This window comes from Coregonus lavaretus (assembly GCF_964263955.1).
Source record: "Coregonus lavaretus genome assembly, chromosome: 17".
Taxonomy (NCBI): domain Eukaryota; kingdom Metazoa; phylum Chordata; class Actinopteri; order Salmoniformes; family Salmonidae; genus Coregonus; species Coregonus lavaretus.
In genome coordinates, this window is record NC_140004.1 from 27,520,474 (window position 1) to 27,535,531 (window position 15,058).

The window sequence follows — 15,058 nt, forward strand, 5'->3', positions numbered from 1 at the left end:
CAATTGTGCAAGTTCTCCCACTTAAAAAGATGAGAGAGGCCTGTAATTTTCATCATAGGTACACGTCAACTATGACAGACAAATTGAGAGAAAAAAATCCAGAAAATCACATTGTAGGATTTTTAATTAATTAATTTGCAAATTATGGTGGAAAATAAGTATTTGGTCACCTACAAACAAGCAAGATTTCTGGCTCTCACAGACATGTAACTTCTTCTTTAAGAGGCTCCTCTGTCCTCCACTCATTACCTGTATTAATGGCACCAAAAATCCCAGAACCACATGGGGGGACCTAGTGTATGACCTGCAGAGAGCTGGGACCAAAGTAACAAAGCCTACCATCAGTAACACACTACGCCGCCAGGGACTCAAATCCTGCAGTGCCAGACGTGTCCCCCTGCTTAGCCAGTACATGTCCAGGCCCGTCTGAAGTTTGCTAGAGTGCATTTGGATGATCCAGAAGAGGATTGGGAGAATGTCATATGGTCAGATGAAACCAAAATAGAACTTTTTGGTAAAAACTCAACTCGTCGTGTTTGGAGGACAAAGAATGCTGAGTTGCATCCAAAGAACACGATGCCTACTGTGAAGCATGGGGGTGGAAACATCATGCTTTGGGGCTGTTTTTCTGCAAAGGGACCAGGACGACTGATCCGTGTAAAGGAAAGAATGAATGGGGCCATGTATCGTGAGATTTTGAGTGAAAACCTCCTTCCATCAGCAAGGGCATTGAAGATGAAACGTGGCTGGGTCTTTCAGCATGACAATGATCCCAAACACACCGCCCGGGCAACGAAGGAGTGGCTTCGTAAGAAGCATTTCAAGGTCCTGGAGTGGCCTAGCCAGTCTCCAGATCTCAACCCCATAGAAAATCTTTGGAGGGAGTTGAAAGTCCGTGTTGCCCAGCGATAGCCCCAAAACATCACTGCTCTAGAGGAGATCTGCATGGAGGAATGGGCCAAAATACCAGCAACAGTGTGTGAAAACCTTGTGAAGACTTACAGAAAACGTTTGACCTGTGTCATTGCCAACAAAGGGTATATAACAAAGTATTGAGAAACTTTTGTTATTGACCAAATAGTTATTTTCCACCATAATTTGCAAATAAATTCATTAAAAATCCTACAATGTGATTTTCTGGATTTTTTTCTCCTCATTTTGTCTGTCATAGTTGACGTGTACCTATGATGAAAATTACAGGCCTCTCTCATCTTTTTAAGTGGGAGAACTTGCACAATTGGTGGCTGACTAAATACTTTTTTTCCCCCACTGTATATATACACTACCGTTCAAAAGTTTGGGGTCATTTAGAAATGTCCTTGTTTTCGAAAGAAAAGCAATTTTTTTGCCCATTAAAATAACATCAATATGATCAGAAATACAGTGTAGACATTGTTAATGTTGTAAATGGCTATTGTAGCTGGAAACGGCTGATTTTTTAATGGAATATCTACATAGGCGTACGGAGGCCCATTATCAGCAACCATCAGTCCTGTGTTCCAATGGCACGTTCTGTTTGCTAATCCAAGTTGATCATTTTAAAAGGCTAATTGATCATTAGAAAACCCTTTTGCAATTATGTTAGCACAGCTGAAAACTGTTGTGCTGATTTTAAAGAAGTAATAAAACTGGCCTTCTTGAGACTAGTTGAGTATATGGAGCATCAGCAATTGTAAAACAGTCGCATTCATTTGTGAATGCAATTTCCGAAATGAAACGGTTTATTTATGGTTTAAGCTAATTATTCAATTATTCACTTTATTTTAAAACTAAAATGCTTGATTGCATTTCAAATTATGAATGACTAGTATGCTGTGTGATGACATGAACAAATTAATGATTGATACAGTAACCTACATAAGTATTGAAATATAGTCCTAAGTAAGTTACGGTATTAAGACTAAACAGGATGTGCTCTTAGGCCTACAGCTCAATGGTTGTTATACAAGGCTGATATACTAAGCCTACTAATGATAATGACATTACTTATTATTATAATGCTCATCATAATAATAGTAATAATAAGAAGATCAAGAAAAAGGAGCATTATTATTATGATTATTATTAAGTATTTTTTTCTGACAATTTGGAACAGTGTAAACAACACTAAATAAATTATAAATTCCAGAGAGGCTGTTTTAACGGGAAAAAAAGTGTAAAGCCTTTATTACAGCAAAGCAAAGATTTAAAAGCTGCTGAATTTGTAAAATTGATTAATTGACATGTCGTTGCGTGAGGCTTGGCACTCACGGAATCAGTAGGCTATTAAACAAACACTCAAACAGGCAACAGAAGCAGGATCTGTCTTATTTCTGTAGATATACAGTACCAGTCAAATGTTTGGACACACCTACTCATTCCAGGGTTTTTCATAATTTTTTACGATTTTCTACATTGTAGAATAATAGTTAAGACTTCAAAACTATGAAATATCACACATGGAATCATGTAGTAACCAAAAAAGTGTTAAACAAATCAAAAAATATTTTATATTTGAGATTCTTCAAAGTAGCCACCTTTTGCCTTGTTGACAGCTTTGCACACTCTTCGCATTCTCTCAACCAGCTTCATGAGGTAGTCACCTGGAATGCATTTCAATTAACAGGTGTGCCTTGTTAAAAGTTAATTTGTGGAATTTATTTCCTTAATGCGTTGGAGCCAATCAGTTGTGTTGTGACAAGGTAGGGGTGGTATACAGAAGATAGCCCTATTTGGTAAAAGACCAAGTCCATATTATGGTAAGAACAGCTCAAATAAGCAAAGAGAAACAACAGTCCATCATTACTTAGAGACATGAAGGTCAATACGGAACATTTCAAGAACTTTGAAAGTTTCTTCAAGTGCAATCGCAAAAACCATCAAGCGCTATGATGAAACTGACTCTCACGAGGACCGCCACAGGAAAGGAAGACCAAGAGTTACCTCTGCTGCAGAGGATAAGTTCATTAGAGTTACCAGCCTCAGAAATTGCAGCCCAAATAAATGCATCACAGACTTGAAGTAACAGACGCATCTCAACATCAACTGTTCAGAGGAGACTGCGTGAATCAGGCCTTCATGGTCGATTGCTGCAAAGAAACCATTACTAAAGGACACCAATAAGAAGAGACTTGCTTGGGCCAAGAAACACGAGCAATGGACACTAGACCGGTGGAAATGTGTCCTTTGGTCTGATGAGTCCAAATTTGAGATTTCTGGTTCCAACCGCCGTGTCTTTTGTCAAATCAAATCACGTTTTATTTGTCACGTACACGTGTTTAGCAGATGTTATTGTGGGTGTAGCGAAATGCTTTGTGAGACGCAGAGTAGGTGAACAGTTCTCCGCATGTGTGGTTCCCACCATGAAGCATGGAGGAGGAGGTGTGATGGTGTGGGGGTGCTTTGCTGGTGACACTCCCTGTGATTTATTTAGAATTCAAGGCACACTTAACCAGCATGGCTACCACAGCATTCTGCAGCGATACGCCATCCCATCTGGTTTGGGCTTAGTGGGACTATCATTTGTTTTCAACAGGACAATGACCCAACACACCTCCAGGCTGTGTAAAGGCTATTTGACCAAGAAGGAGAGTGATGGAGTGCTGCATCAGATGACCTGGCCTCCACAATCACCCGACCTCAACCCAATTGAGATGGTTTGGGTTGAGTTGGACTGCAGAGTGAAGGAAAAGCAGCCAACAGGTGCTCAGCATATGTGGGAACTCCTTCAAGACTATTGGAAAAGCATTCCAGGTGAAGCTGGTTGAGAGAATGCCAAGAGTGTGTAAAGCTGTCATCAAGGCAAAGGGTGGATACTATGAAGAATCTAAAATATATTTTGATTTGTTTGACACTTTTTGGGTTACTACGTGATTCCATATGCGTTATTTCATAGTTTTGAGGTCTTCACTATTATTCTACAAAGTAGAAAATAGTAAAAATAAAGAAAAACCCTTGAATGAGTAGGTGTGTCCAAACTTTTGACAGGGACTGTATATGGATGATTTGTAAAGCCAGGCACATTTAAGTTAGGCTATTGATTATAGACCTAATTTAAGTTGGTTTCATCTCCTCATTTATGTTAGACAATAAGGCAAGGACTGTTTTCTCGTCTCCTCATTCTGCTGCTGCCTCCTCCGCATTGTTCCCAACACCAATATGCTGGCTAACTTTGCTATTATGCATATAGCAACATGGTCTATAATGTTATAATATAATTTTTATTAGTGTTGCACCATCTGTTCTTATGTAATATAACCATATACAATTTCAGTAGCACGTCTTAGTGATGGACTGTGCCATCCCCACGGCCTCCACATTAGATTAGTCCTCTCAGACAGGTAGGTGTCTTGTACACCATGAGATGGATGGATGGATGGATGGATGGATGGATGGATGGATAGATGGATAGATGGATAGATAGATGTACACACAGTGAGGGGAAAAAAGTATTTGATCCCCTGCTGATTTTGTACGTTTGACCACTGACATAGACATGATCAGTCTATAATTTTAATGGTAGGTTTATTTGAACAGTGAGAGACAGAATAACAACAACAAAATCCAGAAAAACGCATGTCAAAAATGTTATAAATTGATTTGCATTCTAATGAGGGAAATAAGTATTTGACCCCTCTGCAAAACATGACTTAGTACTTGGTGGCAAAACCCTTGTTGGCAATCACAGAGGTCAGACGTTTCTTGTAGTTGGCCACCAGGTTTGCACACATCTCAGGAGGGATTTTGTCCCACTCCTCTTTGCAGATCTTCTCCAAGTCATTAAGGTTTCGAGGCTGACGTTTGGCAACTCGGACCTTCAGCTCCCTCCACAGATTTTCTATGGGATTAAGGTCTGGAGACTGGCTAGGCCACTCCAGGACCTTAATGTGCTTCTTCTTGAGCCACTACTTTGTTGCCTTGGCCGTGTGTTTTGGGTCATTGTCATGCTGGAATACCCATCCACGACCCATTTTCAATGCCCTGGCTGAGGGAAGGAGGTTCTCACCCAAGATTTGACGGTACATGGCCCCGTCCATCGTCCCTTTGATGCGGTGAAGTTGTCCTGTCCCCTTAGCAGAAAAACACCCCCAAAGCATAATGTTTCCACCTCCATGTTTGACGGTGGGGATGGTGTTCTTGGGGTCATAGGCAGCATTCCTCCTCCTCCAAACACGGCGAGTTGATGCCAAAGAGCTCGATGTTGGTCTCATCTGAGCACAACACTTTCACCCAGTTCTCCTCTGAATCATTCAGATGTTCATTGGCAAACTTCAGACGGGCCTGTATATGTGCTTTCTTGAGCAGGGGGACCTTGCGGGCGCTGCAGGATTTCAGTCCTTCACGGCGTAGTGTGTTACCAATTGTTTTCTTGGTGACTATGGTCCCAGCTGCCTTGAGATCATTGACAAGATCCTCCCTTGTAGTTCTGGGCTGATTCCTCACCGTTCTCATGATCATTGCAACTCCACGAGGTGAGATCTTGCATGGAGCCCCAGGCCGAGGGAGATTGACAGTTATTTTGTGTTTCTTCCATTTGCGAATAATCGCACCAACTGTTGTCACCTTCTCACCAAGCTGCTTGGCGATGGTCTTGTAGCCCATTCCAGCCTTGTGTAGGTCTACAATCTTGTCCCTGACATCCTTGGAGAGCTCTTTGGTCTTGGCCATGGTGGAGAGTTTGGAATCTGATTGATTGCTTCTGTGGACAGGTGTGTCTTTTATACAGGTAACAAGCTGAGATTAGGAGCACTCCCTTTAAGAGTGTGCTCCTAATCTCAGCTCGTTACCTGTAGAAAAGACACCTGGGAGCCAGAAATCTTTCTGATAGAGAGGGGGTCAAATACTTATTTCCCTAATTTAAAATGCAAATCAATTTATATAATTTTTGACATGCGTTTTTCTGGATTTTTTTGTTGTTCTGTCGCTCACTGTTCAAATAAACCTACCATTAAAATTATAGACTGATCATGTCTTTGTCAGTGGGCAAACGTACAAAATCAGCAGGGGAGCAAATACTTTTTTCCCACACTGTATATAACTTTAAAAATCTATATATACTGCTCGACTAAAGAAATCTCGGTCGACCAACAGCCTATCGACCAAACAATTGACTAGTCGACTAAATGGCCCTAGATTAATCTCTCCTCGTTCATCCTTCTCCTGTGGATTTTATATGGTGGTTGGCAACCAACTTTTTTAAGATGCATTACTGTCATTAACTGGACTGGAGTGTGGACCTCATTCATCTTTCAATCACCCACGTGGGTTAGCATGCTCGTTAAAAAACAATGAGTAGATGGATGGGAGAGGCTGGACGCGCGTGCATGCAGTTTGGATGATATTATTGAATAACATGTATGTGTACATTTATTTTGCACTGCTCGCACACACAATGAGGCCGGTTTAGTCAGCATTTGAGTGTGACACTGTGTCCTCAGCAGCACACCTAGGGTTCCTGTCTCTGTGCTGTGGGTCACCATCATGCCTTAGAGGAGGCTCTGCTGTGTCTGTTGACATTATGACCAAAGTAGAGTAGAGACCCAAGAGGCAAATTTAGAAAATGTATTGTTGCAACAAAGCAAGCAGATGCAATTGACTTCCTGCAGCCCTGTGTTGTCAGTTAAGGCGTCAGCATGCTTCAGTTCGGCTGGCACCTAGCCGAACCGAACGAGTGTGCTCACATACTCCCTTAAAAGACCTTTGCTTGAAAAACTAGAAAAAAGCAGCATTAGTACTGGCCGTAGCCAGTATACACTTCCTCAAAATAGTAATAATTAATCTAAGATACAGTGCATTCAGAAAGTATTCAGAACCCTTCACTTTTTGCAAATATTCTTATGTTACAGCCTTATTCTGAAATGGATTAAATTGTTTTTTTCCCCTCAATCTACAAATAATACCCCATAATGACAAAGCGAAAACAGTAAAAACAGGATTTTGTCGAGGCACAGATCTGGGGAAGGGTACCAAAAAATGTCTGCAGCATTGAAGGTCCCCAAGAACACAGTGGCCTCCATCATTCTTAAATGGAAGAAGTTTGGAACCACCAAACTGAGCAATCGGGGGAGAAGGGCCTTGGTCAGGGAGGTGACCAAGAACCAGATGGTCACTCTGACAGAGCTCCAGAGTTCCTCTGTGGAGATGGGAGAACCTTCCAGAAGGACAACCATCTCTGCAGCACTCCACCAATCAGGCCTTTATGGTAAAGTGGCAAGACGGAAGCCACTCCTCAGTAAAATGCACATGACAGCCCGCTTGGAGTTTGCCAAAAGACACCTAAAAGACTCTCAGACCATGAGAAACAGATTATCTGGTCTGATGAAACTAAGTTTGAACTATTTGGCCTTAATGCCAAGCGTCATGTCTGGAGGAAACCAGGCACCGCTCATCACCTGGTCAATACCATCCCTACGGTGAAGCATGGTGGTGGCATCATCATGCTGTGGGGAGGTTTTTCAGTGGCAGGGCTGGGAGACTAGTCAGGATCGGGCTGGGAGACTAGTCAGGATCGAGGGAAATATGAAATTGAGCAAAGTACAGAGATCCTTGATGAAAACCTGTTTGAGAGCGCTCAGGACCTCAGACTGGGGCAAAGTTTCACCTTCCAACAGGACAACGACCCTATGCACACAGCCAATGCCCGTCCAACATTTCCTCATCTCCCAGTCCTTCTAATGTGACTATCCCCGATGCTCCTCCCTCTTTTTCCCCTGCCCCGCTACAAAGTTTCTCCCTGCAGGCGGTCATGGAGTCCGAGGTGCTAAAGGAGCTCCTTAAACGTCACACCAAAAATGATGGTTTAGACCCTTTCTTCTTTAAGGTTGCAGCCCCTATCATCGCCAAGCCTGTCTCTGACCTTTTTAACCTGTCTCCTCTCTGGGGAGGTTTCCAAGCTGGAAGGCAGCCACGGTGCGTCCTTTATTTAAAGGGGGCGATCAAGCTGATCCTAACTGTTATAGGCCAATTTCTATTTTGCCATGTTTATCAAAAGTGTTGGGAAAACTTGTCAATATTCAGCTGACTGGCTTTCTTGATGTCTATAGTATTCTCTCTGGTATGCAATCTGGTTTCCGCTCAGGTTATGGATGTCACTGCAACCTTAAAGGTCCTAAATGATGTCACCATTGCCCTTGATTCTTAGCAATGTTGTGCTGCTATTTTGATTGACTTGGCCAAAGCTTTTGATACGGTAGACCATTCCATCCTTGTCGGACGGCTAAGGAGTATTGGTGTCTCTGAGGGGTCTTTGGCCTGGTGTGCTAACTACCTCTCTCAAGGAGTGGAATGTAAAGACGCTCCCCATCCAACCTGACAGAGCTTGAGAGGATCTGCAGAGAAGAATGGGAGAAACTCCCCAAATACAGGTGTGCCTAGATTGTAACGTCATACCCAAGAAGACTCTAGGCTGTAATCGCTGCCAAAGCCGCTTCAACAAAGGGTCTGAATACTTATGTAAATGTGATGTTTCTGTTTATTTTTAATACATTTGCAAACATTTTGAAAACCTGTTTTTGCTTTGTCATTATGGGGTATTGTGTGTAGATTGAGGGGAAAAAACAATTTAATCCAATTTAGAGTAAGACTGTACAAAATGTGGAAAAAGTGAAGGGGTCTGAATAATTTCCGAATGCACTGTAACTCAAGAAATCTGTAATGAATTTAGACGTTTTTGCCAAAGAGATCTTTGTTGCGCAATTTTGGTGCAGTATTTTTCAATGAAAAAATGTGCATGAAAACATGTCGTCTCTCGTTGAATGACAACAGACTTTATTGAAGAATCCCGACTGTTAACGAATCACCGACGAAGGGGTGTAGACTTCAGCTCCGAACTTCTGCTTCCCATCAGGTTTTTTTGTGTGTGCCTGAATAGCCGGAAGAAAAACTCACGAAGTCCAAAACGAACAAAAACGTCACAAATTGTTGTCATAATATATGCACAAACTGCTACGGCTGGGAAGCATGCGGACGCTTTTAGTCACCTTGGTTACAGTGGGGAGAACAATTATTTGATACACTGCCGATTTTGCAGGTTTTCCTACTTACAAAGCATGTAGAGGTCTGTAATTTTTATCATAGGTACACTTCAACTGTGAGAGACGGAATCTAAAACAAAAATCCAGAAAATCACATTGTATGATTTTTAAGTAACTAATTAGCATTTTATTGCATGACATAAGTATTTGATACATCAGAAAAGCAGAACTTAATATTTGGTACAGAAACCTTTGTTTGCAATTACAGAGATCATACGTTTCCTGTAGGTCTTGACCAGGTTTGCACACACTGCAGCAGGGATTTTGGCCCACTCCTCCATACAGACCTTCTCCAGATCCTTCAGGTTTCGGGGCTGTCGCTGGGCAATACAGACTTTCAGCTCCCTCCAAAGATTTTCTATTGGGTTCAGGTCTGGAGACTGGCTAGGCCACTCCAGGACCTTGAGATGCTTCTTACGGAGCCACTCCTTAGTTGCCCTGGCTGTGTGTTTCGGGTCGTTATGCTGGAAGACCCAGCCACGACCCATCTTCAATGCTTTTACTGAGGGAAGGAGGTTGTTGGCCAAGATCTCACGATACATGGCCCCATCCATCCTCCCCTCAATACGGTGCAGTCGTCCTGTCCCCTTTGCAGAAAAGCATCCCCAAAGAATGATGTTTCCACCTCCATGCTTCACGGTTGGGATGGTGTTCTTGGGGTTGTACTCATCCTTCTTCTTCCTCCAAACACGGCGAGTGTTTAGACCTAAAAGCTCTATTTTTGTCTCATCAGACCACATGACCTTCTCCCATTCCTCTTCTGGATCATCCAGATGGTCATTGGCAAACTTCAGATGGGCCTGGACATGCGCTGGCTTGAGCAGGGGGACCTTGTGTGCGCTGCAGGATTTTAATCCATGACGGCGTAATGTGTTACTAATGGTTTTCTTTGAGACTGTGGTCCCAGCTCTCTTCAGGTCATTGACCAGGTCCTGCCGTGTAGTTCTGGGCTGATCCCTCACCTTCCTCATGATCATTGATGCCCCATGAGGTGAGATCTTGCATGGAGCCCCAGACCGAGGGTGATTGACCGTCATCTTGAACTTCTTCCATTTTCTAATAATTGCGCCAACAGTTGTTGCCTTCTCACCAAGCTGCTTACTTATTGTCCTGTAGTCCATCCCAGCCTTGTGCAGGTCTACAATTTTATCCCTGATGTCCTTACACAGCTCTCTGGTCTTGGCCATTGTGGAGAGGTTGGAGTCTGTTTGATTGAGTGCGTGGACAGTTGTCTTTTATACAGGTAACGAGTTCAAACAGGTGCAGTTAATACAGGTAATGAGTGGAGAACAGGAGGGCTTCTTAAAGAAAAACTAACAGGTCTGTGAGAGCTGGAATTCTTAGTGGTTGGTAGGTGATCAAATACTTATGTCATGCAATACAATGCAAATTAATTACTTAAAAATCATACAATGTGATTTTCTGGATTTTTGTTGAAGTGTGCCTATGATAAAAAATTACAGACCTCTACATGCTTTGTAAGTAGGAAAACCTGCAAAATCGGCAGTGTATAAAATACTTGTTCTCCCCACTGTAGGTTAGTACTTTAGAACAAAGGGCCAGAGTATGGCACTGCACTGCAGTCAGTGCACACGGACTGGGTACCATTCACCTGTCAGTTGACATGTTTACAGCTGAACTTTATTAACTGGATGCATGTGTTGTGTAAGTTCCTCTAAACACAGAATACACCATACAGATCCTGCTGGCATGTAGTCTGTCTGTGCTGTTGGAGTGTGTGGGTAAAGCTGCTGAGATAGTGTGGTGGTTGGTTGGTCTGTCCAAGGAAGTTCTTGAAAGACCAGGGCATTCTCAATTCTTACCGACTCAATTGCATCAGGTCTAGCAAGTCTGTTAGTGCAATAGCATTTCAACTCCTTTTTACTCATTGTCAATCATTGGCATGTTCTCCCCGCAAGCCAGCTTATATCCACTATTAGTCTGGTGAATGTGCGCATGTTTTACTGTAACTAGTGACTAATAGACTCTTGATACGCCTGCTGGCTGTTGCCCTTGCTCCCTCCACTCCTGGCAAGCGGTTCCTAAATTGTGCCTGTGTGTCCTCATCTAATCCTTCTGAACACACTGGGCACTGTCACCTCTCATGTGTCCCTGTTCCTAAGTAGTGTTGTCTGTCTGTCTGCCATCGCGTGTCTACAGTCTCACCTGCTGTTGCCAGGGTAGCTCGCAACCAACCTGATGATCCAAGATGGGATTTAACCGCCAGCTAGCTTGGAGCTGGTCCAGGCCTACCGTAAAGATCTCAGAGACACAGCTCTCAGAATCACACACAAAGTCTATGCAGCAAGTTCTACTTCAGCAAGTTGTATTTCTTCAGGTCAATGTAGTAGTGCATAAGCTCACAGACACACCAGTTGGTGTGTCCCTTTTGACCAGAAGGGTGTTTTTCTAGAGCAGATCTGCCGAAGAGAGGAGAGAAAGACATGCTGATGGTGAAGTGACGTGCATAGCTTCCTATGGCCTCATGACACAGGCGTCTGACCGCATGTTTCACATTTGACTTGCCTCCTCTCAGATGTAAGCTATTTTTACATCACTGTCTGACACTATTACTAACTATGGGTCTGACATGCCATTGATATGAAGGAGTCGACTCAGATCTTCACAATGATAGTCAGCCAAAGGGATTCCTTATTCTGTTACTGAGTCATTCAAGTTGGCTTTCACAGCTGTGCGATGTAGAATTATTACTCGGGTAGAACCCAGCAGAGAACACTAAAAGCATCTCCGTTAGTCTTCTCTAAATAATGAATACCGGACGTGTTGTCGTCTTCACAACAACAAAATATGTTGAGTAACGTCCTGGACGAGCTAGTTTGGGATGTTTTAAGGCCAATTTTTTTTCTAGTGTTCTGTACTGTATTGTCAGGCTGGCATAGCCTTACGGTTTCAGAGAGCATATTGAAGTGTGTGTGCTGTAGGTATCTGTGTGCTCCAGCTTCACTGTAGTAGTTTCATGTCCCTATGCATTTCTCTAGTTGGGTAGCTACGGTCTTCCCTGCTGACTGATTCCCTGGGGAAAGTCCTCACACTCCCGCCCTTACAATAAAGATGTGTCATGCAGTCTGTCATCCCTAATGGCTGTAGTGCACTGTGAGTAGTCTAGGACAGAGTTAGGACTGTACTGTGCAACAACCTAAGGAATGAACTCATTTGTTACCTTTCAGAGAACTCTCTCCTTTAGTCTTCTAACTTCTCTGTGCTGTGGTTGTTTGTTAGATAATGACCAACCACACATGCTTTGTTACAGGACGAATACACCAAGCCATGGTCACGTCGTTGAATGAAGACAACGAGAGCGTCACCGTGGAGTGGATAGAAAATGGAGACACCAAAGGGAAAGAGGTAAACAAGCCTAGCTAGTAGCTTAGCGCGACAGCCGGTGTCCGCTCAGCTCTTAGGCATTGAGCCCTATGAATAATGCATCTGAAGACATTCTAGAGTTTTGGAGATTACACAATCCTTCTGCATGTTCTACAGTTCCGCCAGACATCACTTTCTGCCCTGAATTTACATGAGTTTAGAGAGCCTTACAGCAGTCATATTTCCTGAGCTTTGCTGTTGAATACATATGTTGTCCTACTGCTCTCTCTGCTCCTCTGAGCTACACTGATATACCTCTCTGCTCTCCATACACTAACATATAAGGCATATATTAACTGAGTATATTTGCACCTCATCTCTTCTGCATATTGATGTGTAGAGTATATTGTGTTACATCTCCTGTTGAATATTGACTTGAAAAGTATGTCTCGAAGGACCATTTAAAAAGGGCACCAATTGGTTGTGGACTCCGCAAGCAGTGCTGGTTAAAATATAGATACAATGGCCCTGGCACCTCTGTTAGGTGTGGTAATGATGACCAGTAGGAGATGGATGTACAGTCAACACGTTTATTGCCACACCACACACACACACACAAGAAGGGCAAAGAGAAGGGACTAGTGGAAGTGTTGAGGAGCAACTGTATGGGTTAGCTACAATTACAGTAACACACTCTTCTCTCTGTCCAGATTGACTTGGAGAGTATATTTGCACTAAACCCAGACGTGGCCCCAGAAGAGGAGATCGCCCACAGCCCAGAGACCCCGCCCCCACCAACACCCACCTCTGTGAAGGTCAACAAGATCACCAAGGTGAGCGCTGGGGTGCATTCATTTGTCGGATTCCGTTTCAAAACATTTTGCAACCGAAACCCTTTACCGTTTACTCTAGGAACCAAATGGAAGCTAACAGAACCAACGGATCAAAATGGGGATGGACCAACCTGAATTTGTCCAATAGAAACTGTATTTTCTGTTGCAAAACGTTTTCCGTTGCAAAACTTTTTGCAACAGACAACTTTTTTGGGCGGAATCCGACTAATGAATACGCCCCTGTTATTTTGTTTTATGTTATGGACTGCTAGTATAACCACCGCAGGGTGAAGTCTGCTTGTGCAGTGCATAGATATAGAACCTGATATATTGCCTATGGTGCAGTGTGTGGCCTCAGAGGCCCACTGCTGGAGTGGCAGAAAAATCACTGAACATATGTGAACAAAGGAAGCTCCAGTAATCTGATTCTCAGTATTTGTCAATTATTTTAAACCTTATTTTGCAGTCATTGGAGTGAGAAATGTTGTACTCTTCAGGGTTGTGTTGTTCTAGTGAGTTGCTGGGTAAAATCTCTTGTGAACCATGATTACTGTTTAATCCTCATGTACTTCAATTATTTTTGTCAATGCATTTATCTTACCTCCATCTTTTGTAGAACCGGCGAACAATAGCGGCCACTAAGAATGACACTCCGTCCAGGGATAACAGAGGTGTGTGTGTGTGTATACTCATTTTTGATCATTGACAGTTCTTGGGTACCATGTCGCTTAATTCACTTGAAACAGGCCCTCTTGATAACTCTCTGACCCCTCGTGTTGTGGGTTCCACAGTGGTGTCGACCCGGGCCAGACCAGCTCCACCCCAGCAGCCAGAGCCTTCTCCCCCTCCTCCCGTCCAGCAGCCAGCCCAGCCCACTCAGGCCCAGACAGCCCAGCAGTTAGCCAACGGTAGGAACATCACAGCTATATCCATCTATGTAGGAGTTACATTTTGACTTATTTACTCATTTGGAAATCTGAATGTTCTGTCATTTTCACCCTTCTAAACAAGCCCCAGGAATATTATTTGTTACTATAAAATTTGACCAATAGACTTGATGTTCCTGATTTTCTATGTTTTGTCGATCACATGTGTATCACAGAAGCGTCATTGCATCAGCTAAGCAGAAAGGAGTTTGGACAGCTTTGTATGTATCAACTCTCCCAACCACCCGAATGCTTAATGTTATCTTAGAGCCCTGAGGCTTTCCTCTGGAGAACCTCTAGTTTGGGATTATTACTCGCCTAAAAGGCTTCCGCTATATTCAAAGCAGTGATGGGAAAGTACAAACGCAATCCAGCCAGAAGACAGGCTTTCTGGATTTACAGAAGGAAAAAACTGATCATAGCACTGCTGTGCTGTCAGCCTGCGTGTATTCCACCAATGGAATCAGACAGAGAGACATCCTCGTAGCGCTCTCTCTATTTCTCTCTTCCTTCCTGCCGGCTGGCTCTGGTTCTGACCTGGCCCTGCTCCCCCAGATTGCTGCAGATTATTAATCCCTGCTCTCTGCTTTGAATGACGAGCCTGCAGGCCTTCAGATGGGGCTGTATGCTGGAGGAAGGGTTACTATGGTGCTCAGCTGGATATCTTGGTGTCTGGTGGAATCAGAAATGGGCTACTGACACTCACTTTATACTCTCCTCTCTTTTATAATAGGATATGGGTTTTCAAATTATGAATTGGGTTTCTAAATGGTACTAATCGGCTTCTATTGCGGTATTGGTTATTTCTGTGAGTTAACTGTAATGTGATGCAGGATTTATGTAACTTTTGAGGAACCTAGACTGAGAAGTCCCCTATGTACTCATATCTCTGCTTTCCCAGTCATCATTTGACTGTTGTTGGATCAGTGGTTGATCAGTCAAGAATAGCCCTGTAGTAGTGTAT

At 43.1% G+C, this 15,058-nt stretch overlaps 1 protein-coding gene across 5 annotated transcripts in view; it reads left to right on the forward strand.

The window, feature by feature from the left end:
* LOC311144670 (kinesin-like protein KIF2A) overlaps nt 1-15,058 on the forward strand; it is a 44,421-nt gene that overhangs the window by 12,171 nt on the left and 17,192 nt on the right. For 3 of the 5 annotated variants that reach the window (XM_084180746.1, XM_084180743.1, XM_084180744.1), the window contains exons 2-5: nt 12,283-12,377; nt 13,046-13,168; nt 13,785-13,839; nt 13,960-14,076. In XM_084180746.1, coding sequence (XP_084036872.1) covers nt 12,283-12,377; nt 13,046-13,168; nt 13,785-13,839; nt 13,960-14,076 — 390 coding nt within the window. Of the gene's footprint in view, nt 1-12,282; nt 12,378-13,045; nt 13,169-13,784; nt 13,840-13,959; nt 14,077-14,270; nt 14,316-15,058 lie in introns of all 5 variants that reach the window. The other 2 variants (XM_084180745.1, XM_084180742.1) reach the window with 1 other exon arrangement.